Source organism: Aphis gossypii, chromosome 2, assembly GCF_020184175.1.
Source record: "Aphis gossypii isolate Hap1 chromosome 2, ASM2018417v2, whole genome shotgun sequence".
Classification (NCBI taxonomy): Eukaryota; Metazoa; Arthropoda; class Insecta; order Hemiptera; family Aphididae; genus Aphis; species Aphis gossypii.
Window position 1 is genome coordinate 5,568,330 of NC_065531.1, and position 23,595 is coordinate 5,591,924.

The window sequence follows — 23,595 nt, forward strand, 5'->3', positions numbered from 1 at the left end:
TTCTGTACCGTATATACTAAAATAATATAATATAATATATTAATATATATTACATTATTGCATTAAAAAATGTTGTTATAATTTTAATTAAGTTCTTAGGTCAATAGTCAATAATTTTTTATGTTTTCAATGTTTTCATTAATATTGGTATATGCAATAACCTTACACATATACAAAATGATCCTTTTAACGTAAGACACTTATAATTTTTGTTTTAATGAGTGTCCTATGTTAAATGATTACCCTGTAGAATCAATCGCATATAATATATAATTTATTGTCATAGTAATTATACCCGAGATTTATTAAATAAATGCAAGCAAGTTCAATAAACATAGTACCTACTTGCATTTGATATTTTTATTTTATAATTTGTAAGTATATTAAACATTTATTTTAATTCAATGCATACATAAAATATGTATTATTCAAAATAGGTTTAGTTTTAATTTAATTTGTTTTAGAAATTCACTGTCAAAAAAATTTCGATTTGTTAAAAATACGTGTTTTATTTTTACGATGAAACCAACAAAGCTTATAGGATCAAAACGTATGATAAAGGAATCACTACTGAAATGTATAAATAGTTGTAAACAGTTAAAATTACAAAAATTTAAAAGTAAAAATGATAAAATTCGATTTTTGAAAACTAAAACATCTGTACTAAACATTCAAAAAAATATTAAAAATTATGAAGCTGGTGAAAACGAGAAATCTTGTAATGTTAAACTAGTTGATTTGTCAAAAAAAATCAGAGCTAACAAGATTGTTAAACATAAAAATGAAACTAATGAAAAATTTCAGTGTCCAAATACTCAAAACAATATGAAGAATGAATACAAAATTAAAAAAATGCCATCAAAAATTTTTAGTCGTAAATTCTCAAAGTATAAAGATGTTCAGCAAAAGTTAAAAGCTAAATTCAAATCTACTTATAAAAGTAGTGGAAAATTTGATCAAAGCTCTACTAAATATAAAGCATTCATAACTAAAAATAAAAATAAAAAAAATAAGTCATTTTTGAAATATTCTATGTGTAGTTTTGGTTTTAATAAAGAAATACTAAAAAAAAAACGTACTGAATGTCCTGAGCTTCCAGGTAAGGGGACTTACAATCATCGCTTTGCGTATGATGAAGCTTTAAAGTTACAACAAGAAGGTATTGAGGTAGACGTGCTATACAAAGTAAAAAATAAAACTGACTCTATTTATGTTATAAATGGAGAATTTCTATGGACGAAGAATAAACGATCAAGTATTTTCAACAAGTTATCTAAAAAACCTAAAGTAAATTTAACTACTGCAGACAAAATAACTGAAGAGCAAAATTTTGCTAAATTGTTAATGTCAGAACAAGAGATGGCAGAATTTGCTAAAATACAAAAAGAAAATGAACATAAAAAAAGATTAGCTAAACAAGTTTTAATGAAGAAAGCTGAATTAGAAAGAGAAAAAAAACTAAGACTTGAAGAATTTATAAGGAAACGGGAGTTGGAGATGATTGAAAAGGACCTTCGAGCTAAGGAACTAAGTAAAATGTTAAGAGAAAAATCTTTAAAAAAGAAAGCGAATGATGAAAAAAAGAAACAGAAACAAATTGATATAGATAATTTAAAATCTGCTGAAATAGAAAAATTAAAACGATTAAAGTTTCAACAAACTATGAAATATAAAAATAATAATATTATGAATAATACAGATAATAATCAAGTGATAAACCCGGACAATGCTCATGATGGATTTAAGGTATACAGTACAATTACTTACATTAGTTTTTAGTATCATATATTATACGCAATACATTGTGGTATTACCAATGGGTAATTACACCCCTCTCACTCGCTAAAAATTATTATTATAAAAAAAAAAGGGTTATGAGCCAGTCAGTACTCATACTATAAATTTGGTTTTGTGTAAACATTAGACGATTTTTGTATGAAATGAATTATGTTTGCATTAACAAAATTTCCAAAAATATACCATAATTATAATAATTATAATAGTATGATAATGTGTAAGCGATTGCAATCAGTTATACGAACAAAATATATTCAATTTTCGTGAGCTAAAACGAAATTGTATATGTGAGCTCTTTTTTTAGCAGCACATAGAGGTTGAAAAAGTAGCTAAAAAAACACCTCCCAAGTCTCAATTCTTAAGAAATCTAGCGATCTATCTAAATCTTTTTATTGAAAAATAATGGTTGTATAAATTATATAAAACTTTAATTGAAAACAAGTTAATCATTGTTAGCAAGTTCGTTACGGTTAGCATTATCGTTTGTATACAAAAAATAATTACTATAGCAATATAATATTTTTTGAGAAGAGGCTCATATAGATTTTAATAAATCGAAAACTCATTTACTCATACTAAAAACTAAATTAGTACATAATATTATAAATTTTATTATATAATTTTTATTTTTACGTATGTTATAATTACCTAATCAACATTTAAATTAATTTTAAATAATGAAATTATGAAATACAGTTATTTGTCACATGAATTTATTATTGTAGTACCTATTTGTTTTTAAAACTAATAATATTTATTTAATGTATTTTATAATGATATAAAAATATTTGTGTACAAAATTTGAAAAAAAAAATGTATAAATCATATCTAAATAAATATGATAAATATAAAGCTAAAGTTTAGTTTTTTAAGAAACTATAAATATTAATTAAATAGCTGTGTAAATGAATATTGTTATAATACGCAAAACGTAATTGTATTAATAATTAGTTAAATAAAAACTATTTTAAATAGTAGAATAATACTATAAATCTGCGAATTGTGTTTGTCGATAACTAAATTTTTATTTGTTATCACATAACCATAAACATATTAGAATGTCTTATATCTATTATACACACTATACATATACTTTATTACTCTATAATACAATGATTTATTGTTAAATATATTTTATGATTAATTTTATAATACTATTGATTTATATAGTGGACATTATTTTATTATTCCTTTAGGTCATTAATGATCCAAACATTATTAATAATATCGGAAGATGGGTATTACAGAATGATGGCACTGTCTTTACTATGTCATGGTTAAAAATTGTTGCTCGTCGGATTGATTCTTTAGATGGGAGAGTAGATACGTTGTACAAGAATAAATTGATGCAGATTGCCATTGATAAAGTGGTAGATGTAATGATGGAGAAAAAACTGTTGTCAGATTTAAGTAAAAAAGATTTGAGTCGCCGAAAATTGTTGTGCCATAAAAGTGTTCAGGTGATGTTTACCTTAATAATACGATAACCATAAGTCCATGGGTGACAACTACCTCCTCATGATAAACTTAACAATAATACAATAACTGGAGTTTGCCGATTGGATCTTTAAAATAAAATAATACTAAAAAAACAATATTATATATAGGTATTTTTGATTAAATTATATTTCTTTAAGTATTAAAAAGGATAAAATGTGATTTAATGTGTAATGGATAATTTAATTAAACAATTTTAGTTAGCTATATACTTGTGAACAAAATTGATATACCAAATGATTAATTATTATTAATTATTATTAGGTACAGTATACCTATTTAATATTTATTAAGGTAGTGAATCAAATAATATATCTTTGTATAATCTCCGGAAAAACTTTGTCGGTTTGAACTAAAAATATGTTTTGTATATGGAAAATTATCACTCAATATAACAGCTGACGTTATTAATGCATTTATTTCAGACATAAATAATTGTTCAAGTTATATCGTCATAAATTAAACCGTCTCCAGACCACTACGTGTTACTCCGCACATCGATTGTAATATATTATACATTTGTATCGGCAGGAGTAGAATATAGGAGTGAGTATATAACCCATACTCTGTCGATAAGAACTTCCGGTAGACTTATTTGTATAGTGTATGACAAACGTCGTGAAAAATGAAAACATAACTTGATATAAAAATAATTTATACATTTTATACTAAAATATAATTTTTGATTTCCACAAAAGAAAACAACTTATTTATGTGTTTAAATAAAAGTAGTATTTATAAAATCGATGATATACAATAATCATGAAAATGAAAAAAAGTGATTTTAATTAAAAGAATTAATTATTCAAAATTTAAATAAGAACAATTAATGTTATATTTGTAAAAAAATAATTCACCTTGTTAATTATTATATTATATAGCCCAGGGAATAGGGATGGGCAATTCAAAGTTACTAGAGGGCCAATTTTTAAAATATTAAAATCTAACAGATCAGAGCATAGAACACAAAAAAATGCCATTCAAAATATACATTTTAATTAGTATTTATTTTGTTAATAATAAAGAAATAGTCATTCTTCCATGAGGTGTTAAAAGTTCTATTTTCATCATCAATTTATTAATTTTACGCTTTTTTGAGACATTATTAATATATTAATTATTAATACATTAAGCACTACAAAAACACGGATAAAATAAATTCAACGACTTCATGACACGAATGATACGAAGAATATCTGATAAAATTAAATAGGTCGGTACCGACTCGGTACAAACAGCTATGGTTAAAAGATATACGTATAGGTACATACGTGTATATATATATAAATATATACTATACTATGGTTTATGACATTTATTAAATCGATAAAATTGAGTATAAACTTAGATATATTTAGATTGTAGTCTATAGAATAAGGAGTATAGAGTATAGACGATAAACATTAAAACTGTATGATGTAAATATGTATTTTGGAAATGTAGAACGGGCCAGATAAAAAGGGTATATAGTCGATTTCTTATACCTACTAATTTTATTTAGTTACCTACTTTCTAACTTCTAACTTATAAATATTAAATTATTAGAATTTATGTACATGAAAGATAATATTTTAAGACTATTTTTATTTATTTTCTCAACAACATTATAACTTACAACTTATAAGTCATGATTTAGAATACTTTGTAAAAATGATTAAATAATCAATAAAAAAATATAATTAGTTTCACTGAGAAAAGTACCTACAATGTTTTTGTAATAAACAAAATATGTGTTATGATAATTTTTTATATGGAGTTGACTATTATAATGCTATAGTTGTATCTAATTGTCTTGCTAGTATAACAAAATTTACAATTCTGCGAATATAAAACTGATGTTAAAATAGCATAACGGGTATGCAAAATCTACAATTTTTTTTACACATAAGATTGTAGGAATCATACAATAGAAATAATTAAGATTTGTGAAATAGATTTGAGTGGGTGGCTAAACCATATTGTAAAATTAATGCAGTCACTCAGTGTGTAAAATTATAATAATTTTTGTTTGTACTATTTTGTATTTTTATTTATAGGTATCTCCTAGTTTTGTAATAAAAAATAAAAGGATGATGAAATTCCATAAACGTACTTCAATCGGCATTCGAAAGTCTCCCAAGTTCTATGGTTGTCAGAGCAATAGGAAACTATACAAGGTGATTAAAACAGAAGACAGTTATTTTCAAGTGATCAGTGCGGATGCCTTTGGGTCATAACATTACAAGGAGCGGATAAATTAAATTTTGTATCGTGTGGGTAAACCGGAAGTTACGGAAATAATTTAATATACTGCTGCTCTAATTTTGTATGACCGTCGTGTTTAATAAATTATAATACTCGAACGCGATATTACATTTTATTATACCATATACAACAAATTGTTCTGATATATACATATGTATATAATATCACTATATCAGTGCTTGACTTGGAAAATAAATATAAGAGATGATCTGATGGAACATCCAGTATTTGCATTTGCGTCCCTGTCTAATTTAAATATCACATATATCAACAAACAACGAACATTTCATAATTTAACATACTTATTTTCGAACTTTCAACATAACCTTAGTGCATATTATAGGTATAAATATATTATTTTTTTGGGTGGCTAAATTCTACACTAAATTTTAATTATATTAAAAAACAGGTAAAGGTCTAAGATGATTAACGGACCTAATGTTTAGCGTGAACCAACATAAATTATATTTGTTTTGTCGGACGATATTTATATTTTTATTATTATCAATTATTAAGATACTATTGTATCAGAAATTTACAATACATAATATTATAATATTAATGAAATTATCTAGGTTTGTTCTATTAAATTATTACCATTTTTTATCGGTCAAAAATGCGGTGACAAAAAATTTGTTTTAAAAGAAGTTGGGATAAAAAGTCAGATTTCAGTTTTTATTGTCACACAGTCCGAAAATACAAAATATTCTATTAAATTTTCATTTATCATTATATTTTATATATTTTTGCGCCGGATTATTTGCCCTAGATTCCATAAACATCCTTCAATCTTTGTATACCTACTAATAATATCTATGAATATCAATTATCACGTAATATGATATCGCTGTATGAGATATTAAATATCAATATTATTTATTAATTATTATTAATGTACAAATTCTGTAAGCAGTTTTTTTTTTTTTAAAAAAAAGTATTAATTTTCTAATTTTCTAAAACAAACCCTAAATAAGGGTTTTTACTATCCCATGTGTTTTAATTAAAAAAATTAGCTAAGGTACCTATGCTATATAATACCAGAAAATTTAATTGGGGTAATATTTACCTCTGTCCCTCCCAAGTGGCTCAAGTACCTAACTACCTATAGTATAATAATATGTACCTACTACTTATTATTTACTACCTGTATTCTGATTTGAAGGTACCTAATGTTAAAATTAAAAAAAATACCTGGTGGAAAATTGTAAACGGGAAATATCTGTAAATTAAATAAATATCAAGAATAAATGGTAATGTATTCTTTGTAGTTTTAATAAAAAAAATGAAGGAATTATAAATTATGTAATTATTAAAAATTCTATAAGTAAAAGTCTAAACCATATAAATATATTATATAAATATTGTAAATAATATAGGTAGGTTCCTAATTATCGCTGATGTATAATTATGAGCGTTTTACCTTTTTGGGTATCTGATGTCACGCAGTGCTTGAATAACAATAAAAATGATTTTGACCATTCAAATTACAGTTATATCATAATTATTTTTAATATTTAAATACAGATACAAAAACAACTATTTAAAAAGTATGATTTAAATGTATATGTATATATTTACTCAAAGAATGTTACAACTTACAATACCTATAAAAAAAATGTTATTAGGTAGGTACACCTAATTCTGGTCCAATATATAAAAGTATAATCTAGAATGTAATCAATTTCTTCTCAGTGATTGGCAGTTTGTCTGGTATCGGCAATAAGAAGTAATAAATAATTTACTATTTTAATGTATGGATTTACCTATGGAACCTATAAATTTGGCAATGTTGCTTAGAAGTAAAAATCGTACGCTTAAAAAGTTACTGCCAATAAGGATCACGTGAAATCGGATAGCGCCCCTATATGTTATGATAGAAGTACAAAAGAGGTACTTCATTATTAAAATAGGTTTACAATTCCCGTTTAAAGGACTAAATGTAAGTAGGTAGTAAAGGTACATAATATAATTACCTATTTGATAAATAAATCAATTCTCCGAAAAGTTTCACCACTGAATGACATCCCTCATTGTGTGTTTTTATTATGTATTTTGTTTATTGCATTATCGTCATTTTTGTTTATTGTATGATTATAATTTATTTAAGAAAAAAAGGCATTAATTGTACATATTTAAATGCATACAATAGACTTAAGACGTAACACAAATAAAGTTAAAGACGTTCATAGGGTAACAGAAATAATTGACAATGTATAATTTGATCTTACAAAAGTAATGTTACAATAAATATATAAATATATTGTACAAACCATTGTACCAAAACATAATTTTATTCTGTTTTGTCTCCCATCGGCCTTTCTGGAAATATTGTACATTGTGCTCTCCACTGTGTCAATAATCTAATAATAGAACGGTTAACGACAATTCTATTGTTTTTTTATAGTCTATTATTTGTTTTGTTAGCACTGTACAACAATAAAAAGTAAAAACCAAATTACCGTATGCGATAAACCGGTAGCGCTATCTACTGTCAAAATTTTCAATTTTGCATTGTTATAGGTAGTATTTTAAAAATTGGTAATGAATAATGAACAAATAAAATAAGTTACTATAATTTAGTGTCTTAAAATTCTAAAAAATGTGAATCCTATCCTCAACTTGTCTCCTATAGAATCATAGCAAGTAATTGATAAGGGTGCATTGTTTTCATTCAATTTATCAAAACTGGTTTTGTCCCAAAAAATAAATAACAGGTAGCTCATAGGTAGAAACAAATATACAATAGTCAATAATATTGTTTAATGACATGACACATGACCTAATGTAATGACAGTATTTAATAATAAAAAGAATTGTAATCGAAAAAAAAAAGTAATTAAATAAATGTATACTAATAATTTAGAACATATAATTATATAAGTCATTATAGTCACATTTACAACATAAAATTTTGAATTTTATTCCTTAAAATTTAAATCATAATATATTTTCAATTTGGCATACAAACTACAAAGTATCATTTATCGGCCTTCATTGGACATATAGCGCTTCTGGTGGTAAAATTTTTAATTAAGTTTTCAAACAAGTGACGACACCTTATCAATACTCCAATATTGATACTTCAATATTGCCAACATCCGTTTGCGATGAAAAAACGTTACTTTTGATTTCAGACAATTCAATATCACAATTTACAATAAATATAAAGCACGGTTTAAGATAGACTTCTATCTTAAACCTTGATATAAAGTAACGATTTTATCACAAAATTTTAAACTATAATACCTACAATAATACGCGTTGTATTCTATATAGTATATTTCCATTGCTTGAAATTTTGTAAAAACACACATCGCTCGGTAAAAACGTTGTAATAATAATTAAACCAGTTAGAATCTTTTTTTATTTCTGTTTTTGCACCGTAATTCATTTATGGTACAAATAGGTATACTTATATTAGTAAACTACTTTACTAGTATTTAATACTATTAAAGTTGTAACTAATAAAATGTATCATATTAAAATAAATATTAAATTTTGATGTTGAATATCAATTTTGGGTAAATACCACCAGATATCATAATATGATGGAGTATCAAATTTCATAATAACTATAAGTCAATACATTAATATTTTATTCTAGTTTCAAATGGATTGATTACTAATACTTTAAAATGTCAACAGCATAATTCAAGTCTACTAAAGAATAGCTAATTGCATAGAATTATAAAAAATTAACTTTTATAGTACTGGATTAGTAGATTTAGGTAAGTACCTATTATGTTCTTTAAATTGTTATATTGATTATTGAGAATTAATTAATATTATTTATTTATGTGTAGCTTGTTACAATATTTCAATATCAATACAACAAACACTTTGTTAAGACAATATTTGGAGAATCCGTTGATTTCTGAAATTATACTACTGTCAACTACAATATTAATTTATTATAAACAATTTAATTTAATTTGTAAGTCCAAATACACCTAAAGCAGGTGAGTAAATAATTCGGTACATTTTTTTTACATTTCTAATTTACATTATTTTAGATGTGTTTTATATGTTATTTCAATTGTACTATGGAGACATTCAAATGAGTAATATTTTACAAAAATGAATTATACTGTTATTGCTGAATATCCTTTAATTCATACTATACCCAAATTGTCTTACATAAATAGACAATTTATTGAGTATTGGGTAAGTTTTAATGTTCAAGTATATAAGTTTATTAAGTTTATTTTATTTTATTTAATACATATTTTAAATTTTTTGATTATAAATGCCTACTATTTTATTTTAGATAGTTCTCACTTTTCGAATCAATTTAATTTAATACCCATGAATCTAGTAACTCATTTTATATGCAACAATGAACAATAGTAGTACAGTGAAACCTCTATAAAGTGGATAACTATAGGGAATTAAAAAATGTCCACTTTAGGGAGATGCCATAGAGAATTGGTTTTATAAATATACATTTACATTGAAATATTAATTTATAATTCATCATATACAATAGGTATGCATGTATTAAAAAGTGGGTATAAAAATTTACAAAATATTAAAATTAAATTTTTTAATTTACCTGTGATGATTTGTTTATGCAAAACTGTTCTGCTAATACACGTACACTTAGATTTTAACCTAACTTTTCCTTGGTTAAAATAATATTTATTTTTACTTCTAAGTTCAATCTTTTTATTTTATTATTGTTCATTTTAACGCAGGTACATGTTTACACCATGTGCAGCACACAACTGATGACCTAACCATTTGTAATTTTTCCAATAAGAAAACAATTAAGATAAGATAAAATATGAATAAAATGTTCAACAGATAACTATAGTATTTGTATTGCTTAAACATTTTTTATATGTACAAGTATTGAGACAGTATTGTGTTCATTTATGAGAGGTAATTTTTAATTTTTGTACCAGTATTTAGTGTCTATGTCAGTGGTTCTTAACTGGTGTTCCGCGGTAGACTTAATATAAGTGTTCCGACAAAATTTTAAAACCAGTGGAAAAAATTTTATTTAGCATTTCTATTTTCATTTTCTTAACATTTTAACTTTTAAAACAAAACACAATGATATAAGTAAGATGTTTTATTGATATACTTGCAAACTGTTTTATATTGTACATTTATTGTTTAATATATTAAACAATTAAAAAATTATTATAATTACTGTTTTATTTTAAGGCTGTGTTCCGCGAAAACTTCATAAAATGTTAAGTGTTCCGTCATTCGAAAAAGGTTAAGAACCACTGGTCTATGTCCACTATTAAAAAGTGATAACTCCTATTATGTGCATTTATTTTAGCGGAGGAATTAAGAAGTGTACATTATTGGGAAGGGTCCACTATTGAGAGGTATCCATTAATAGAAGTTTTACTGTAGTGGAGTAGTGTTCACACAGATCCTTTAGTATTGTTACTTAAAAAAAAAAAAAAACACTTTCAATTTTATCAAAACTTTAATATATAATATAATATACTAATATTCCCCTGCTGGTATTTTAGTTATAGTATAAAGTAAAGCTTAAAGTGGCTCAAAATTAAAATGGGTATTATGATCTTTAAACTATTTTGAGTATTTAAAATTTCTTCAACTTGATTGATTTTAGGTGTTGATAATATTCAAGGTCCACTGAAGTTGTAAAGTTTAAAGCAAATTTGGTTGAATTAAATTCTGGCATAAATTATGGAAAGTTTATAGTAACCATTTTGATTGAAAATGGTGAGATAAATATATGGAACAATATCAGATTTACAATCAAGGTATGACAACAATTATATTTTATGTAAAATATGTATTATGTTTAATGTATATGTATGTTAAAATTATATTCTTAATTTTCTAGTGAAAGAATTTTCACCAGTAGGAAGCTACAATATTCCCAAGTGACAAAGGCTATATTTGATTGTGATTAATAATACTTTTTAATGTTAAATATCAATATTTGTCAATCAATTCCAAGAAAAATGAACTGATGAGTTTATTTATTAACGTGCTCTGACTTTAAGTGAATATAATCTTCTAGGTGAATATTTAAAAATATTATTTTCTTTAGTAGTTTTATACAAAAATCCGCAGCACTCGTAAAACTTTTACTTATAGACTGGCTTTATGTACACATAGAATGGTCATAGATAGAGAGTGCTCTTCGTGTGTGACTACTCAATAATTAATATTATATATGTACGAGTATATACAATGACAATATTGATGCAGTGATGTTATTATACTGTACATTATTGCAATATATCTGACCGGTTACTACTATAGCTACTCTATACTCTATAGGCAAGGCCAGTCTATTAGTATAAGGTCTATGGTGACACTACATATCTATCTAAAAAAATCTCAAATTTTTATTAATATCATATTTTTTTTATAAAAGAGTGCATTGTGGAACAGGATTAAAGTTTGTTTTTGAAAATTGAGTAATAAATTTTTTTAATAAATGGCAAATATTTACATGAAATATAAGATAAAGATAAGATATTTTTCTTTAGTAGTTCTATACAAAAGTCTGTGGCACTACATATCTATCTATGCATTTTTATTAGATAGGTAGATATTTTTTTTTCATTCATTCGACTAATTATTATTTAAATATTATTAGAAATTAGCAGGGTTCGGAACTTATAGCACTAAGATATGTGCTTATATATGATCTGATTAACTTAAAAATAATATGCTCTAAAAATGAAAAAAGCACTTAAAAAGTCATTAAAAAAAAGGATTTATTTCATATAAATATAAAAAACATTGTAATTTATTTATAATTATCAGGTAATTAATAATGAAAATAAAATCTTTACAAAATATAATACTTGGTGTTCGATTTATTGAGTATAGAGTGTATTACTACACTCAAAACAAATTTTTGTAATTAATCGTTCAGCATTTTAATTAATAGATTTTAAACAATAATATTATCCATCAATCGTTAAATATGCAAAAACCTCTAAAATATGTTAACCAAAAATATGCAAATAATATGCAAAATAAAATTTCATATTTGAATTCTCCGTACTATAGAACGTATTTATATATCACTCTGCTATATTTTACATCATCTATGATAGATATGCAAATGCTATAAATCCTGAACTCTGGAAATTAGTATTTTAGTGAATAGTTAATGGAGTTTAACATAACAAACTTTTTTGTTGTTTATAGTTCAAAGTATTAAAATTCTATAAGTTGTTGGATTTGATTCAGAATGATAAAGAAATACAATTTGGATTTAATGCTTCAAAAGACAATCAATGATAGACCAAGTGTCAAAAGAAGGTTTAAGAAGACATTTGATAAGGCTGGTAATGTTTCTATAGAAAATGATATACCAAATATCAAAAAAAAAGTTTAAGAAAACATTTGATCAGACTGGTAATGATTCAATAGACAGTGGTATTTGATAACAATTATAAACCCATTTAGGATATCTTGAAGAATTGCATTTTTCCTCACTGCAACAGTACTGGAATTTCGCGTCCAATTACAGATATAACTGAGGTAAAGTTAATTTTTATAAATCCATTACATATTAAGTACCTACGTAGGTATTACGAAGAAATAGCTAAAATATTAATCTGGTTTAAATGATATATATATATAAAAGTGTTTTTAGTGGCTTACTCTTTCAGTACAAATTAAATAGCATATGATTATTAATTATTTAGTTAATGTAGGGTTGTCATATATCCCGGTACACTGGGACATGTCACCAGTTTATGACTTCTGTCCCGGTCCTCCCATATAAATTATAAATAATCAGGTAATCAAATATTAATATAATCATTAATTTTTTTTAATCTATTTCTGTAAAAATTTATATTTAAAATTAAAATTCAAAAAATGCTGTAAAATCAGTATGTAACCATGTGTACTGTATAAACTAAATTCAACCTTAAGTAATGCCTCGTATTTAGAAGTTAAATAAACAAATAGAATATTATAGGTACCTAGTATAATAAAAGTTTATTATAATAACCAGTGGCATATATAGGGGGGTTAGGAGTTTAACCCTCCCCCCCTGAAATGTACCATTAGTATGGGTATTGATTTTGATTGTTTTAATATTATATATTTTAATATTATCATACATTTATTTTAACCCCCTCCAAAATTAATTTCTATACACGCTACTGTGGTGGAGAGTTATGAATTCCAACAATAAATTTGAGAATATTTTGAGAACTTGTCATTGTTTTTGTGTCTTTTTTTTAATTTAAACTTTTATTATTTTATATTATTTTAATTTAATTTTTCATATTTTATTAGACATTAAAATGACTTTTTATTATTATAAGAAGTGTTGTAAACAATAATTTTATTTTTAAAATTATAGAAATATAAGGAACTTTCAACTATTTTTTTATAAATCACAATTTTTATTCTTAATGTTGGGATACTCCACTTTGTAATCATTATGACCCTTAAGCTTTTATTAAAATATTCTGAGGCTTTTATAGATAATATTTACAACCTAACAAAATTAAAAAACTGTATAAATTTATCGGAAGTATTTTTTTACAGGAGCCAAATGAAAGTCATTGTGAACAAGGATCAATCATGAATCAGACTGTTATTCTTTAAGACTTATTTACTATTATATAGAATAGGGATGGCAAATTAAATAAAATAGATTAATAGATTAAAACAATGTTATAAAAAGACTATTGCAACTATGTTGTTTTGTGGCTAGTATATTATCTATGCTTTTAGCAAACCTAGAATTTAATTTTTTGAAAATGTCAATGATAATTGAAAAGTGCTTGTATTGTGGTTTTTTTTATTTATTATTAAAGTTTAAGTATAATAAGTTAGGTATTTCAAATTTTTGCTTGCCACAAATTTGCTATCTTTATTCAAAGTACAAAAGTACTTATAAAAATAATACTATTGTACTTTCCACTGCAGTTCCAGAGGGAAAAAAAAGGTATAGAGTAGTGCCCAAAGTTGTAAGGGCATGAACAGACAACATGATTTTGCCGTACGACAAAAGTTGGACGGTCTTTACTTACATAGAGTTAGATTTAAATAAACAGACGTTGACAATTTTTGCCAGACAGTTAGTTCATCGTAGAAATCACCGGTCCAACTAAATTACCACGCTAGATGTTTTGCGGCTGGCATACATCAAAAATTATTTACTATTATTAATATAAATATAAAATGTATATCTTGTTTATGTAAAACAGGGTTTGGTCCTTTAAAAATATAAAATATTAATTATAAAAATTTAAATATCATAGACCTTTAACAAAAATATACATAACATTGGTAATTTTGATGACTCTAAACTTGACTATATTTAAAAATACTTAGGTTTTACTTATTATAATGAAATAAAATATTAATTTCTAACAAATTTGGTATGTTCTCCATTTATAAGATGGTTAAAACACATTCAGTAATGAAATAGGTATTCATTATAATATATTAATAATATTATCATTGACTGTGAAAAGGTTTTATATTATAATTTAAACATAATTTATAAGATGACTTATAATTATTTGTGAAGTTAGAGTAGTTAAGTTGTATTATGAATTAGGTTAAGTTTGTAAGTATAATTATATTATTATATATAGTTGTTATTTTTAACTTATTTTGTATGTTGTTTAAAATATAAAAATAATATATAAATTGTATACAACAAAGTATTTATTGTATTATTAATAATATTATTAAAATTGTTCTTAATGTACAACTAGAGCTTCTATTATGAAATGTTTTTGTATAAATACAGAAACATACAATGGAGTATGAATATGTAATATGAATTAACATAGATTATTAATGAAACAGCAACAAATAACCATTAGTGTGAATAGTGTTGCAATATACAGTTAAATTATTTATTAAATATAATTCAATATCATTTATATCTATATTGACTATATTTAGTACCTATAGGTAATGTAAAATAATATACCTACTATAACATAATATTATGTATGGTATACACTAAACACTTTAAATATGTATTTTATTCATAAATAAAATTTTCTGTAGACTACTGATTATTGAAGTATTAAGATGTTATCTCAATTATTTACTTTAATAATTTAATAAGTATCTATGAAAAAGTTAATGGTTAATTCTTTTTAATTCATAATACTTATTTTAAATATTTTAACCATTGTAGGTACAAACATTATTACACAATCTTAACAATTATTTGTTTATCCTGTTTCATATAGATAGGTATCTAGGTTGATAGATAGATACCAACATAGTAGACCAACAGTACATAAACATTAATTATTATAAATTTATAAACAATAGTTAGGTACCTGTACTGGCTGTACTACTTATTAGATTAGATTTTACTTTTAATTAGTTAAATATTTAGGGTGAATAAGAAAATTATAGCAATAACATACATAGGTAAGTATTATAATATTGAAATAGAAACACAATATCTTACATATGTCACACACATACACACACACACACACACACATACATATATATATATTATATATATATAAATTAGGTACTATATTAAAATAATCATCAAATTTATTTTTATTTTGTACTTAGGTACTTATCACAATAAATTAGTTATTAAAAATTATTGTAATGGGGAAAGGCTATAGGGTGGTTTTTGGTTTCTTTTTTTCTACAGGTCAGCTTTTTGCATGATATGTTTCCACCGTTGTCGGTAAGCACATAAGTATTATTATGTAGATAGGTAGGTACTCAGTTTCACGCCAGGTTATCGCACGATCAAAAACCAGACTCGGTTAGAGTTAACAAATTGAGTCGTCTAAAGTAAGAAAAACAAAATAAGAATTCCGACTGTAAGCATACATCATTGTACAAGACAAGTATAATATTATATAGGTATATTATATTATAATTGGTCATTGTCTTCGGTGTTTATTTATTTATTTTTTCAGTTTTTCAAATCGGTCGTAATTAGTAAGTAGTCATCGTGTCGATCGTTCATATAGATAAATAACGTTTACAATAGAGCGAATACCGCCTCAGATGAACAGGACAGGAATGTCTTCATGAATGCTGGACGGTTTCTTCCGAAACGCAGTACCTACTACGGATCTTTATCATAATATTAACAGTGATCGGGAGTATGTAAATGAGTTTTCGTCTCATCGCTATGTTACAATTTTTAATGTGCAGAGACTATAGACTCTAAAGCTCATTAACACATACCTAGAGAGTTCATTATTATTAATAAGTACTAAGTAAGTTTAGGTATTAATTTATTGATATACCTATATATTTTTTTTATTAAACATAATAAAACTACATATTATATTGGTAATATTATTAATATTAAATAGGTAATGTGAATATTGTGTTTGTCTTAAACAATCAAGATATTGAAAGAATTAAACATAATATAAAATTACAATTAATGTCAAAAATTAAACATAATATATTATTAAAATTATATTACCTAATTATAATAGTTCATTAAAATCTATAGCAATAAAATTAACTTCTAAAGCAATAACAATAACCGTACAATAATAAGTTACCATTGAAACCATTTATTTTAAGCCTGCTATTGCCAATACTAATTTACGTCAACAAATTAACTTATACTATATGGCAACTGTCAAGTTAATACTTGTACTGAGTTATAAACACCTATGACCTATCACACCACATATCAGCTTTTATACTATGTTTTATAGTAAACTTAAATGTTGCTTAAAATTTAAGGAATATAAGTCATAACAATAATATTGTAGTAAAACATAGGTATGTAAATAAATTATTTAAGTAAATATATAAACGTAAGTATATGTAATGCGTTATTTTGTTAGAATAAAATTAACATAGGTATTTCGTTTTTTAGTTTGTTTTATAACCCTATTCAAAAAATTGATCTGTAACAACACCTATGTGTGGTTCTATATTTTGAAATTATAAATCATACTATACTACTAAAAAAAAAAGATAGAATGCATTGTATTAATTATTGTTTACGATAATATTTAATATTTTAAACAACCCTATATGATTGTTTTATATAGTTACATCGACTGTTATAAAATAAAAAAATTAAATCTAAATGTTAAATTTTAATATTAATTTAATATTTTCAAGATAATACTAGACATTAATATGGCGCCAAAATGTTAAAATTTGGGTCTTTCAAACAGGGTGGAATGGTAATGCTCCATAAACAGGGTTGAGGGTATGTTGCTGTTACTAATACCGGTTTAGCTTAATTGTCAAAGAGTATCATTGATCTTGACAGTTGGTAGCACTACCTAGAGACCGTGGTTTTTAGCAATCAGCGTTGTTGAAAACGGATGGACGTGTGGTAGGGGCATCCCTACCCCGCGTCCATTGCCAATCACCGATCCCTACACGTCTTCGACTATTTCTTTTATTTTTCTGCTATGCACCGAGCTGTGTAAATTCTCTCCGTTTTAATTTTTCGCTGCTCTGTCGACATCGCGAGGTTTTTGTAAGTATTAAATTATTGTCATGCTTTCATTGTTTTCTACGTGTCCGCGTTTCGAAACGTATCCATCAAATTTTAAGACAGTATCGAGTATCGAATCACCGCATTTATTTAGTGTTATAATATGGCGGCGATCAATGTAAAGCCGCCGTTATATCTGTAAACCTCGTGACATACGCAAATTTTAGTTATTTTTTTTTAAATATTTATTGAATTTCGACGTTCGTTAGCGTTTTAAAACTCGTGTGTGTCCCTCATCCGTCGCATTCTACGTTTATCTAATATACGACCCTCATGTCGCGAATTACCGCCGGTTACAATGGCCACTACAGACAGACATCATAACATGGTACATTGAAGCGACTCGTCATCATTTTCTACTGCGGCCTATAATCTCGTAAGTATTGTAATATTTATTTTTTCAATTAAAATTGTTTTCCGTAGCTTATTTCCGTTTCGAAGTCTGCTTATGGTGTATACATTCGTGTTAGGCTGGGGCTATACACGGCGTATTCCGCGTCGTTTTCCTCGGCATTTTCCGTTGAATTGAAAATGCGTTGTTTTATATCGGAGTAGCTATACATGACGGACGTAATATGCCGCGTTTTAATCCGCGGCGGAAAACGCCGTGTACGGCCTCGGCCTTGGATGATAAATTAAGTGCTGGATAATTTCGTGACTTTAACATAACGTTTTAAATTTTAAATCAAAATTATTACCATATCGTTTTTTTAAATATTAACCCGCGTATAGGCCGTATAGCATATTATGTTAGGTATTAGTTAGTTATTTTACACATAGTATATTGGAAAATACTGTTATCGCACCCTTACGTTGATCGGATTTTCCAAGTTTTTAAAACAACCCCTATGGTTACACGAATCGCCCATTCAAGGGGTAGGCATTGTATCGTTGAATTGACGTGATCTTGGAAGAAATCGTCTTGGCTTAGACGAACCAGTTTTGCCCTATACCCAACTGCTTATATTTTCAGTTTAGTTTCCAAGCACAATGGTCTGTCCTGTTGGTTGGCTACACTGTGTTTTGTGCCGGTGGCCTTTTTTCTCCAAGCGTCGGCGCGCCGTGTGCGTTCTCGACTTGTTGAGTCTCTTTCATTTATTTGCGACGCGCCGAGGTGTGCAAACGTTCGTTCCGCTGTTCGACGTTCATCTTTTTTTTTGTTGTTCGCTAACCTCGTTCCATCGTTCGTGAGTTTTAATTTTTTTTGTTCTCATTTAGTTTTGAGTTTCGAAAATTGCGTTTACCGTTTCTCTGTGTCTTTCGCGTCCGACGTGCAATTCAGTGTCGATCATGTTGAACACCGCCGCGTACCTTATAGTCGACCATGACAAAGGACATCGACAAACGACCACGTTTTTATCCACTCTGATCCTGCCACTGTAGATGCTGTCGTTTCTGCCAAACTCATAATAAGATTTCGTGAGTATTTAATTTGTTAATTCTTTTAGTATTTTTTGCATTGTCCACGGCAATGTGATTGATTACTACGTGACATCCGCATTAGCGTCCACCGTCGTTTCTCTTCGGCATTTTTTGTTTTTGCGTTTTAATTTTTTTTTTATTCAATATTCGTGTTTGACGTATGTTTGTACTTCGAAATTCGCCCATGTTCTATCCATGATTTTCGATGATCAATCGAGTGTCGATTCACCGTCGTGTTAACACGGATTAACATGTTCACAACGATTCGGAAACAAGGCCGCCATCGTATAACAGAAAAGTGTGATTTTTCATGTGCCCTAATATTTTTAAATCATTTTTGTTAAACGACTAATCGAATGTCGATCATGAGTGAAAACCACGTGCTTAGTAGTCGCCGACGACAAGGGTTTTTTCGTCTATCGTTTTTGATGCGCGATGAAAACTCGGTAAACGTGCGTCAAAACTGCTTCAGGGCTTCGGGCCCACGTTAAGGCTGCCCGCCATATTGGTCCGTCGTTGTCCCTTGTCATCGGCGATCAATCTACACGTTTTTATCCACTTTGATCCTGCCACTGTAGCTGCTGTGATTTCCGTCGAACTCGCAATACGTCGTACTATCAGACGTCGCGTTCGTTCTCACGTTTCTTTTATTTTCGCGCGACGAATCGAGCTGTATAAACGTCAAGTTACTCCGTTCGGTGTAAGGATTTTTTGTTGTACCTTCGACCTCGTTCGCCGACCATTGACGGAAGAACGAAAAGCGGCCGCTGGCAAATATGATGGCAACGTGTTTTTGTTGTCGCTGATAAATAGGAGTTCTCAAACTGAGTTAAATATATTACATTTTATTAATTCAAAATACGCTAGCTGTTTTTGGGAAGACATTACAGGAATCTACCACCGGGAGGTTCGCATCGACGGCTACTTTTCGTTCTCCCGTCTATGGTGTTTCATTAAATTTTATACGGTAGATGGCGCTGTGTTCACTGAACATAATCTGACTTATGAATATAGATGGCGCTCGAATCTGACTCATCCCTCCCAACCTATTCCAATTCCAGCATTGCAGTGATCGGTCTCGTCTCATTTCAGCCGAGGTCTGTACTGGCATAATTGCTATATATTATAATATGTTTCTATGTTTCGGTCAACTTAGTTTTCATAAATATACATACTTATGTTTTATAAATTATTAAATCTTGTGTTTTTGTTTAGGTTAAGATTGCATTCTAACGAGGTGAAACAAAATATCAAGACTGGTAAGTGTTTTACTTTGCTTACATTAATTTATATATATTTATTAGTTTAATTAAGTATTTTCAGTATTATTACTGTAAGATCTTTATCTAAAGTTTTTGCAAGAATTTTAATTTGCTGCCAATTAAAATTATCCAAACTAATTCTTTTTAATTTGGGGTCATGTGCAACCATAATTTGTATAAATTCTTTTAAATATTGTATCCTCTCTATCATATCATATGTTGAATGTCAAAGAGTCAAACAGTCCAAAATTGATAATCTAAGTTTTTCTTTTTTTTTTTTATAAAATATATATGTAAAGGTTTGATTATGCAGTTTCCTAACTAATATGCAAACTTTTTTAAAAATTTATCCACACCATTATCTTTTAAGCTGTCTATAACCGCTAGTTGTAGAGTATGCGCTACACAACGAATACCTGTAATAGATAGTAATAATGCTTATTAGTAGTGATTATTATTAAAAATGTAATGCATTTTAATAAATTAATCTTCAAATAATTATTGTTAAAAGAATTTATGGTTATATTATTACCTATTTGTATTGATTATCATAATAAATCACTAAACCAAAAAATTATATTAAAACTACTTGTAAAAATTGAACTATCTCCTAAATTTTGCAATAAAATTTCATTCAGGATTTGTTCTGTTTGTTCATATGTTTAACACATTCAATATCTTCATTCAGTAAATTTTCAATTTTTATGTCATCAACTATAGAATAATTTGCACTAGTTTCACTAGGTATTACAACAAAATATTTAATGTATTCAATTTTAATTGTAGATGAGTAATTACAAGAACTATTACATGTATACGTTAATGTAAGTAGGTATGCTTAATAGTTAACTTATATCTTTGTCTTAACTTATAACATATAAATTTAACTTCAATATTATATAATCAAACATAATAGTTAATGAAAAAAAAATGATCATTTACCTACCTATCACTTCATTCATCATCTGAACTTGATAAAGTTGAGTGAATTTCAGCTACATCATTTAGAACTTCATCATCTTTTCCAGTATTATGAGGTTCATTAGCTGTTGATACATCTTTTCAACTAAGTTTATAACTTTAAGCATGTTTGCACCATTGTTAGATATAATTTACATAATTACTTTGGTTTGATTTTAAACTTTTTTAGTAAATTTAAAATTGTCTCTTTTAAATAAATACCTTAAGTGGAAGAATGAATAGGTAACATAAAATGTAAATTAACAAAAATGTATCTTAAAGTTATAATTTACCGGTATGCGATTCAGTTAATTCTATTAATCCTAGTGTTCTGAGTTGAATAGAATCGTCTTCTATATATTGCATGTTTACTTCTAAAAATGACTTATTTAGTCAAGTAACTGCATCTAATTTGAAAGAAATAAGTCAAGAACTAGCATCAGTTATTATTTCTTTTTTAATAAGAAGTGACTCTTCGTGTACATTTTTCTAGGTGAAAAAAATGATTTATTACACAATATGCTATATTGAGCTAGGTTAAAAAAAAAAAAACAATACTTTTACTTAATGGAGTCTGAATTAATATTCAGTTTCTTCTGAAAACCATTTAAAACTGGATTGAGTATTCTATGAAATCCCAAATCGTTCAACATGTTAAATAGTCGTCCATTAATTATAACGAGATCAACACAAGCATCAATAATTATTTTTTCACTTAAATTAACTTTAACATATTTTGAATCTTTAAAATTAAATAATTGTTGCTGAGCTTTGATCTTCGAAACACCAACTGCTTTTTTATCTTTTCTAGATTCTTTTAACAGAAACTCTTCATACAGTTCATTAAAAAAGCTTGCAAGATGTTTTTTTTAAATTCGTTCCATGATTACTCTATAAAAATAAGACTTTAATTTGAGGTAGTAAAAAATTTTATTTAGGTATACTATTATTAGATATATCTATTGTCAAGTTAATAGTTATAATACCCGATTAAAAAGTAAAAATAATAAGATAATGATAAATAAATATTTTTTAACCATATTATTCAAAAATAAAAATATACTATTTTATAATAAATAAATCTTATAAAAAATAAATAAATCTAAAGCATTAAATGTATGTTAAAAAATAATAAAGATTAGGTAGTACTTATATTTTATTTATTTATTTTTATTTTTATTTATTGTTTGTTTGTCACGTTCTTAATAATTTTCCAGTTTAGTTTCGAGTCAGTTCTGGCTTTTCTAGTTCAGATTTATAATACTTTGTTTTTACTTCTTTTATCGTGTTAGTTAACGTATTCCTATATTTTAAATAGTACTGTTTAAGTTTTTCGTTTAATGGATGCTTTTTTAAAGTCAGATATAATTTATTTCTACGACGAATTGATAAAATAATTGCAGCTGTTACCCAAGGTTAAATTTTTGTAGAATATATGATTCTTTTTATATTTTTCTCTATTATATTTAACCCATTATTACATTTGATTCACAAATTCATAATAGTATTTGTCTATATTAAACAAATTACAGAGCTTGTTAATAATGCTTAAATATTTAGAAAATTTTAAACGATGTTCACAAAAAAAATATATACATATATACAAGTATATATATCGTAATATAATGTAAATTAATAAATATACCATGTTTTTTCCTTGGTTATTAAGTGTACAGATTTTTATTATTACTATTATAAAATCTCTAAGTAGTGTTATGTCGGTTTCTACTCGTAGTCCAGATAATATGAGAATTAGCATTTTGAAAGAGTATCCAGACCTGAGCACGCGCGATAAACAAACATAAACGCGATAGACATTCTTCTTCGTCAGCCACCGCCTTGTTGCGACCGATGCTTTTCTTTTCCATTGGTGTTTTCACAATAATTACGGTAGGAGGGTGGCGGTTGATGCGTGGCTCGCACCACAGAGTCAAAACAAATCGTCGTGCAGCGCGGTCTCAAGTT

At 26.5% G+C, this 23,595-nt stretch overlaps 1 protein-coding gene and 1 long non-coding RNA gene across 2 annotated transcripts; both read left to right on the top strand.

Moving 5' to 3' along the window:
* Positions 1-285: 285 nt before the first annotated feature.
* Positions 286-5,636, top strand: LOC114130868 (uncharacterized). The gene is made up of 4 exons (XM_027995939.2): positions 286-374; positions 465-1,746; positions 2,994-3,257; positions 5,331-5,636. The coding sequence occupies exons 2-4, from the start codon at positions 520-522 to the stop codon at positions 5,508-5,510; spliced, it is 1,671 nt and encodes a 556-aa protein (XP_027851740.1). The 5' UTR covers positions 286-374; positions 465-519; the 3' UTR covers positions 5,511-5,636.
* Positions 5,637-9,146: 3,510 nt separating this feature from the next.
* On the top strand, positions 9,147-14,817 carry LOC114130866 (uncharacterized). Its single transcript, XR_003592951.2, has 9 exons — positions 9,147-9,266; positions 9,342-9,497; positions 9,552-9,702; positions 9,806-10,024; positions 10,233-10,419; positions 11,132-11,285; positions 11,369-11,548; positions 12,694-13,029; positions 14,053-14,817. It is a non-coding gene; the product is annotated as an uncharacterized LOC114130866 (long non-coding RNA).
* Positions 14,818-23,595: the final 8,778 nt, after the last annotated feature.